The sequence below is a fragment of the Tribolium madens genome, unplaced genomic scaffold, assembly GCF_015345945.1.
Source record: "Tribolium madens isolate multiple individuals breed KSU strain unplaced genomic scaffold, Tmad_KSU_1.1 Scaffold_1;HRSCAF=32;Tcas5.2_LG8, whole genome shotgun sequence".
Classification (NCBI taxonomy): domain Eukaryota; kingdom Metazoa; phylum Arthropoda; class Insecta; order Coleoptera; family Tenebrionidae; genus Tribolium; species Tribolium madens.
The window spans coordinates 10,950,515-10,958,613 of NW_025400984.1; the positions used below are offsets into that span (position 1 = coordinate 10,950,515).

At 30.4% G+C, this 8,099-nt stretch overlaps 3 protein-coding genes across 10 annotated transcripts in view; 2 read left to right on the forward strand and 1 right to left on the reverse strand.

Moving 5' to 3' along the window:
• LOC123003657 overlaps positions 1-4,179 on the forward strand; it is a 10,692-nt gene extending 6,513 nt beyond the window's left edge. The window contains exon 5 of the mRNA XM_044396572.1: positions 3,588-4,179. Within this exon, the coding sequence (XP_044252507.1) occupies positions 3,588-4,005 (418 nt within the window). The 3' untranslated portion in view covers positions 4,006-4,179. The remainder of the gene's footprint in view (positions 1-3,587) is intronic.
• LOC123003658 (putative inorganic phosphate cotransporter) overlaps positions 3,936-8,099 on the forward strand; it is a 15,423-nt gene continuing 11,259 nt past the window's right edge. The window contains exon 1 of the mRNA XM_044396574.1: positions 3,936-4,067. Within this exon, the coding sequence (XP_044252509.1) occupies positions 4,040-4,067 (28 nt within the window). The 5' untranslated portion in view covers positions 3,936-4,039. The remainder of the gene's footprint in view (positions 4,068-8,099) is intronic.
• Positions 4,041-8,099, reverse strand: part of LOC123003656 — a 10,409-nt gene continuing 6,350 nt past the window's right edge. For 5 of the 8 annotated variants that reach the window (XM_044396563.1, XM_044396565.1, XM_044396564.1 and 2 more), the window contains 5 exons: positions 6,932-7,023; positions 5,184-6,772; positions 4,482-5,128; positions 4,292-4,426; positions 4,041-4,239 (listed from right to left, as the gene is read on the reverse strand). In XM_044396563.1, coding sequence (XP_044252498.1) covers positions 4,189-4,239; positions 4,292-4,426; positions 4,482-5,128; positions 5,184-6,772; positions 6,932-7,023 — 2,514 coding nt within the window. In that variant the 3' untranslated portion in view covers positions 4,041-4,188. The remainder of the gene's footprint in view (positions 4,240-4,291; positions 4,427-4,481; positions 5,129-5,183; positions 6,773-6,931; positions 7,024-8,099) is intronic. The other 3 variants (XM_044396571.1, XM_044396570.1, XM_044396566.1) reach the window with 2 other exon arrangements.

Genomic DNA, 8,099 nt, shown 5'->3' on the forward strand with positions numbered 1-8,099 from the left:
ACCCTACATGGCATTTGTCTTTGGGGCGCGAGTTCTGGCGCACTCTGTATGTGCATATGATGTAGAACGTTACTCCTTCAACTTTTAAAATCGCGATATCTCAGGAATGGTGATTCTTGGAAAAAAAGTATAAAGACCATTTTGTAGATAATTTTAAGATCTATAATTTTCGTCTGAGCTACTTTTTTGATAAAACTTGCCGTTTTCGAAAAAAATCTAAAAAACGTCAAATATTGACCTTTGACCCCGAATAACTTTTCTAGCACACATGGGATCGATGGGGACTTTTGACACTTTATTTCTAATGGTATACCCAAGGTCTCCACTAAAATTTAGCTCTGTCGGAATTTTCGTTATTTGACCACTATTTTTATGACTAATTTGACCGGACTATTAGTGTCTTTTAGATTGTAAAAAATAATGTTTGGGTCACTTCGGATTACTTTGGCTTGGAGTAAAAAGAAAGTGTTAAATGTACTGACTTTTTAATTTTCAAAAGAAGAGAAATTCTTAGGGAAATGTTTAAATTTAGTAGTAAAAATGCCAATCGAGACGTTTCAAAATTGAGGTGTTTTATTAACATTTTTTTAAAATGTTTCAAAAAATTGGAGTAACCAGAAAAAAATATCAATGACCGTTATGGCAATTCATTCATTGAAATATTCGGATTAAAATTGTGACCATTAACGCAAATAAGGTTCACTGGAAAATTAATAATATACACCATAGGGGATAACAAACTTGAGACCAAAATTTCACTTAAAAATTTTTCCAATTTGTCATAAAATTGATATTTATTAATTTTTTTTAGAAAATAAATGAGAAATAAACAATTTTTCAAGTGTATCGCGACGTTTCGATATTTTGGGAGTATTCCTTGCAAATTTAATTTATTATACACTACTTCAAAAAATTAAAGGAACAAAACATTTTTGTAAATTTTTTGGCGATTTTTGGAAAAACTCATCGAAGATTAAAAAGAAAACATTTTGAAGCTTTCAGTTTCTAGTTTTGAGATCTTTTGGCAAATATTTTTTCTGTGTTACGGTTATCACTAAGGCTCGGATTATATGCACGAAAAAATCGTAAAATATACGCATATATATGCACGTATTTTCACAAAAATATGCACAAAATATTAAGAAATGTGCTCCAATATATGTCAAATCTGCATCGATATGCAAAATTTTGAACAATAAAAAGCAAAACGTATTTATTTTTTCAAAAAAACTAATTGATGAATTATAATTGAGTTTTACAAAAATATTATTTTTTTTTTAAATGGGAACTCACCAAAAAAACATTTTTTTATGAAGGTTATGATCTAAGGGATTACAACTATCTACTTTGTATTAAATTATTTTTTTTACATTTAGACAGCAAAAATCGAATCTCAAAAACAAAATTTTGTTTTTAAAGTAAGATCATTTTTTATATTACTTTAATTCATATTAATTATTATTTTTTGGAAACAAATGATTTAAAAAAAAACCGCTTGGTTCAATACAATTTAAAAAAGGAAACACTCAGCAGGGTACTCATTTTTTTCAGTTTGGCTTACGAATTACCGGTTGTTTTCTCTTTAAAATATTTTGTAATCGGATCTTTTTTCTTAAACTGTCTAATTTTTAATTTAAACTGAAATTTTTAATCAAAAATTTGTGATTTGAAGAAAATATGCACAAATATGCATTTTTTATTTGGCTTATTTTAATAAAAAAACATTAGATATGCATAGAAAACTTACAATTTTGTTGATGTACCTCTTAATAACAAATATGCATTTTGCATATACTCCCAGCCTTAGTTATAAGTAATAGAGCGAGAAAATAAAATTCTAAATTTTTGTTTTGTTTTTGGTATTGTAAGAAAATTCAAGAAACAATAGATTAATTTTTGAAAAAAAAATATTTTTTTGAACTTTTTTTCGAATTTAATGCATAATTGTAAATAAAAACTAAAAAAATTGTTTTTCTCATCTTGGCGAATATCAGATGATGTTCAGAAATAATATGGATAATTGTTCCTAATTCTTTTGCAAAACTTTAATCAATGGGTCCAAAAAAAGGTTTGATAGATCGATTTAAAAATTACCAGGGTTGTGGGGGATACTCTGAACTGTAAAAACACCTAAAAGCATTAATCTCCCCATCAATATTGGTGAACACGCAAAAACTTACTTTTTTCCCTTTTCTTTAAATCAGTGTCAAAGGTGAAAGAAAATATTTTCCAAAAATCATAAGGGGATCTTAAAAGTTTATGCTAAAAAAAAATTTCCACGTCTGTGGACCAAAAAAATTTAGAATTTTTTTGCTCGCGCTATTACTTAAAATTGCGTGATAACCGTAGCACAGAAAAAACATTTACCAAAAGATCTCAAAACTAGAAACTGAAAGTTTCAAAATGGTTTCATTTAAAATCTAGATACGACCATTTTTGATGAGTTACAACCTTTCAAAAATCACCAAAAAATTTTTGTTTGGAGTAGTATATGTTTAGATTATACAAAATAAGTTTTAATGTGCTCTTATTACAAAAAAACAGCAATTCTCATTTTATTACTTACAGTTATAACTTTAAGCTACTTCTTTGCCTTGAGATTTTCGTACTTAATTGTGTCTTAATTAATTATTTACCAAAATTTTTAAAAATTATTTTTATTTTCGGTAAATAGTAGCAAACTAAAATGAAATATAAACAAGTCAAAAAAAATTATTTACATTATAAATATTAATATTTTTTTATAATAACCGTTATTTTCTAAGCATTCGTCTTCGCATTCTATTAACTAAATTTTGTCATGTTTGAATGCCTAAAAAAGCGTCGAACCGTCTTGCAAAATGTACTATTTCACAGTATTTAAATTAATTTAAATTCAACCTCTCCACTAATTACTTGAAAAAAAATGCAAAAATGTTGAGCTTTACATTCTTAAAAAGCTGCGAAAAACGAACGACTAAATTTTTCACGAGAAATATGAGAAAAAAATCTGGTGTGAACATCACACGACTTTCCTTATCCTACTTATTTGGAAAAAATGCGTTAGTGCCAACTGCCGGAGGTCTGTAAAATTCTTATCAGTAGAGATAGGACACGAGTTATTATTTAAATTAACACCATTAAAAAAATATTTACGTTTAATATTTAATTTATTTACATTATAAACATTAATATTTTTTATAATAACCGTTATTTTCTAAGCATTCGTCTTCGCATTCTATTAACTAAATTTTGTCATGTTTGAATGCCTAAAAAAGCGTCGAAACGTCTTGCAAAATGTACTATTTCACAGTATTTAAATTAATTTAAATTCAACTTCCCCACTAATTACTTGAAAAAAATGCAAAAATGTTGAGCTTTACATTCTTACAAAGCTGCGAAAAACGAACGACTAAATTTTTCACGAGAAATATGAGAAAAAAATCTGGTGTGAACATCACACGACTTTCCTTATCCTACTTATTTGGAAAAAATGCGTTAGTGCCAACTGCCGGAGGTCTGTAAAATTCTTATCAGTAGAGATAGGACACCAATTAACACCATTTTACAGCTCATTTCTCTATTATTTGTTTTTAATGTTTTTTCAGGATCCACTTGGAGAATATTTACGTTTCGATCGTGTTGTTCTTGGTGGAGATTCCATGTGGGTACACGGCCGCAGCAGCTGTTTGTTTGGCAATGTCCATACAAGAAGCAGCTCTCGAGAGCAAAACCATACAAATGACTCATGCTCATCGTCTCCACGCCACAGTAGTCTCAATAATGTCCCTTGTTTGCTACATCCACAAAGCATCAGTGTTTTATGATTACGTCGATTCGATTATTGACAAGAGGGCTAATTTTGCACCACATTTGAACCCACCCTTGAAAATTAAATACAAATATGCGCAACACCACGTATTGTGGAATAAGCCCGACTTGTTCTTTGAGGACTGGGAAACGAGGTATGGACTCTGGAGATGCTTCAAGAACAGACACAAGGACATAGTGGTGGTGCATACCTAAGGAATGGAAGCCTGGAAGACTTTAGTTCCTTCAAATGAAGAACAAACAGTTTATTCAACATGGTAAATCCGTAAGAAAGTACAAAAATATGGAAAAATACTAAAGTAATCAACAAGATTAAATACCAACTAGATAATCTTGAATAAAATAACAAGAATTCAAATAACAAATTAATACTGTAGTTCAATTAATCAATTTATTGCAAAGTCTTTGGTGGTACGCCCAGTCGTTTATCTACATAAAAAATAATATTAGAATACCACAACTTGAATTTTTCTCAACTTACTTGACAGTTCTGACTGCAATACATTGACGATTGACATGCACAAACAAAGATGGCTTTATTACCACAAAGACATTTAAAACCATCATCTGTTTGCAAAACTGGACTCCCTAAACCACTATCAACCGGTGAAATAACCTACAACATTAAATTAAAACAATGAAAAAAAAAAAAACAAAAAACAAAATTTTACTTCTCGATCTATCTCTTTTTTCTCAATCTCATCCTTAAACTCAAACACTTTACACTCGATTATTTCATCGTAGATTTCCTTCTCGTCCGCATTATCAATCCATGTTAAATCGATCACTTCCTCACTCTTCGCTTCGTCGCTAGACTCTTTGGTTTCTGTTGATTGCACAGTAGTATCAGGTACTTGGGGTTTCGATACTGACCCAACACTAGTTTGGGTACTTAACAAAGATCGAAGATTCGGGTTTGGTACCGTTTCCTGTGACGTCGTTTTAGCCACCTGAACATTTGGTACTTGTGGTACCGAAAACGCGAAATTTGGTTCTTGTCCATTTGACAAAAGACCCGTTTGTGGTCGCGACAAATTCTGTGGCTTGCGAAACGTCTCTCGAGGTTGTGACTTTTGACCAGATTGCATTTCAGCATTTGGTGGTGGTACCAAAACCTTTGGCAAGATCAATTTATCATTTCGTTTAGGTTGTTGTTCAAAATTTTGATCGTTTAGTATCACAGTTGCTTTTCTTTTGTTTGGTGCATTTGTTTTACGATTTGCTTGTTGGATCCAATTTTGGATCCAATTTTGTATCGAATGGTATTCTCGGATTTGTCTTTCGAGTTGTTTTAATTGCAAACTAGTAAATACTGAAACTAATTATTTGAATTATCTAGTGTGTGAAATTAATTAGGTTTTTTTTTTTCTTACCTTCACGTGAACGTTCATCCATCCTTTCCTTTGATGATTTAATATTATTATAGAATTTTTTAGTAAATGGTGTGAGACAAACCTCCTCACATCCATCAATGATACTATGTATTAAAAAACAAATACGGTAAATGCCCCCTTCGACATGTATATCGCTCATTTTGAACGATATTGTACTCAGGATTTGACTCAAAGAAAAAAATTGCACATCTAGAGGTAATAATTCTTTGATCAATCTTCTAGCAAGGTTCCGTCTTGCTGTATCATAGTAAACATAAAGTGCATCAAAATTGTCTTTCAACTCATCTGTTGAGAATATACTTTCATTTAGTTTAACTAATTGGGCTAGTTTTTGTTTCCAAATGTAAAACTTGTAAACGTATGGAAAAATTTTTTCACCACAAGTGCTATTAGATACCAGGTGATATCCAAACGGTTGTGTGACTTGGTGAAGTCTCAGTAATTGTGGCGGGAATAAATGTTGTTGTGGTTGTTGTTTTGGCACACTAACTCTCGTTTGTGGCAAATGTTTTTGATTTGGCACACTGACTCTCTTTTGTGGCAAATGTTGATTTGGCACACTGACTCTTGATTGTGATTGTTGGTTTTTCCCCCATTCTGTCAACTGCTCTAAAATCGACTTTTGAACTGTTGGTTGTTGTTGTTGTTGAGGACTCATTTTAACGTTGGGTTTCGAATACACTCTACCATCATTTGGTCTCCGCTGTGCATTATGAACCACCTTTTTAGGAGAGGATGTGGTTTTCCTTTCACAGATAACAGTTTCTGTTCTTATCGGTTGATCCGGAGTTGTTGGTGATAAAGAAGGCATTGATAAACCATTTGTGCTTGATTCGGCCTTGATTTCAGTGTTATTGTATTTTATCGAATCAAGATTGGTATTATCCTGAGTCAGATCAATGATGTGAGTATTGGTCACTTGTTGAGTTTTGCCCAAATTAGGTTTAGTCATAATTGTGGCGATTTTCATTTCTTCAAGTGTGAGTTTAAGTGTGGCAGTTTCGGAATATGTTGGTGGTATATTTAGTTTCGTAACAGTGAGATAATCAACGTTAAACACTTCCGAATTTGCAAACACTGGAACTTTAACCGTTTTTTGCACTTTACATAAACTTAAATTATGTATGTCTGTTTCACTTTTTCGCTTCACAGGTTTAAAAATATCATCGGTAATATTAATTGAGACTGGTAGTGATTGTCTTCGATGATTTTGGATTTTTTGTGGTTTTTTCTCAATAATATCGTGTAATGGACTTCCGAATAGTTCGATTAAGAGTTTACGTGTTGATTTTCTAGACTTATTGCGTTTTTCACGATGTGGTGGTGGAGATTTTTTTATTGGTTCCTCTTCTTCGATAACATCTTGGAACATCATATGAAGCTCTTTTTCAACATCGTGTTTATTTACATTGTTGGGATTTTCCTCAATATCAAAGAAAAAATCATCATCTGGTAGTTTTACAGTTGTTTCACTAGTATAAATTATTTCTTCGTGACAATATTCGATGGAGTTTCCGTCACACAGATCTGGTACATTGTGGTCATTGGCATCAGACTGTAGTTCTGTTCTGAAATAAAAATCAATCTTGTAAATTTATTTCATTCTTAAAGATTTTTTTAATGGTATTCATTAATCATCTCGCTTGTGTTTATCTTATTAAGAGATAAATTTTGCATAAGTCATGTATAGTGTTGGTGAGGGGGCCAAAAACATCAAATTAAATTACCTTTTGGTCACATTTTTCATCGATGATAGTATCACTTTTGGTTCGTCGTTCAACTGTTGTAATACTTTTACAGTAAATGGTTCAGTCTGCCACTGAAACAAAAGTATCAACACTTATTTCTCGTCTTAATCATTAGGAAAGTATTTTGATAACGTAAAGAGAAAATGTGCAATTACATTATTAAAAATAACGATATCGATATCATTGAAAATAACAAGAATAATATTACCGGCTTTAAATTTTATGTTTTTTTTTAATTCTGTTATCGTCGGGATGTGCACAGATGTATAATAATAATTATGAAACTAATGGTTCACGGATATTAATGATTCAAGGGTAACAACATAATTAATTCAATTATTTAAAATAGATGAAAACTACCTCTATTTTATATTCCTACACCCTTGTTGTACTATCGAAACAAAAACCTTATTCATGCGAGATTAGAGGGGAATTGAAATGTTGAGGGTGTGTTTTTATTAGGGTAGGGGCAAGTGGTGTCAAGGTCAAACTATTCTATTTTAATCCATGAAATAAATAGGAAAATTTTAATAAATAAAGAACGCAAAGTAATATTTGAATAATTTTTAAAGGTCGGTCCAGAGATTTTTTTATCAATTTATCAAATTAGAAAAAATACACAATTGACAAAACTTGTTTTTTTTTTTAATTTGAATTCAATGCAGGGTATTCTATTTTACTTAATATCATCTATTTTTTTTCATTAAAAATAGTGAATGTTTAGTAAAAATAAATAAACTTTAAAAAAATAATAATAAATGCACAGTAAAAATAATGAATATCCAGTATAACACAAAATAATAATTCCTCATTAACAAAATAAAAAACAAGGCAATGATAAGCACTGCTGAAAAAATGATTGTAATTGCTCAGTAAAATAATATTATTCTTGCACACCATTGATATGTAACCAAGACTGAAATTAAACACATTCCTGAAATTTTACGTCATTTTACTAATTTTGATTAAAGTTACTGAACGTTTGTTATTGGCAAGAAATTAAATGCAAAGTGTTTTCATGAGTAAAAATAATAAATGCACAGTAAAATAAAAAATGCACAGTAAAAATAATAAATGCACATTAAAAATAATAGCAACAAATTAAATGCAAAGTATATTATTTAAAATGTCACGTATTTTTGATCAG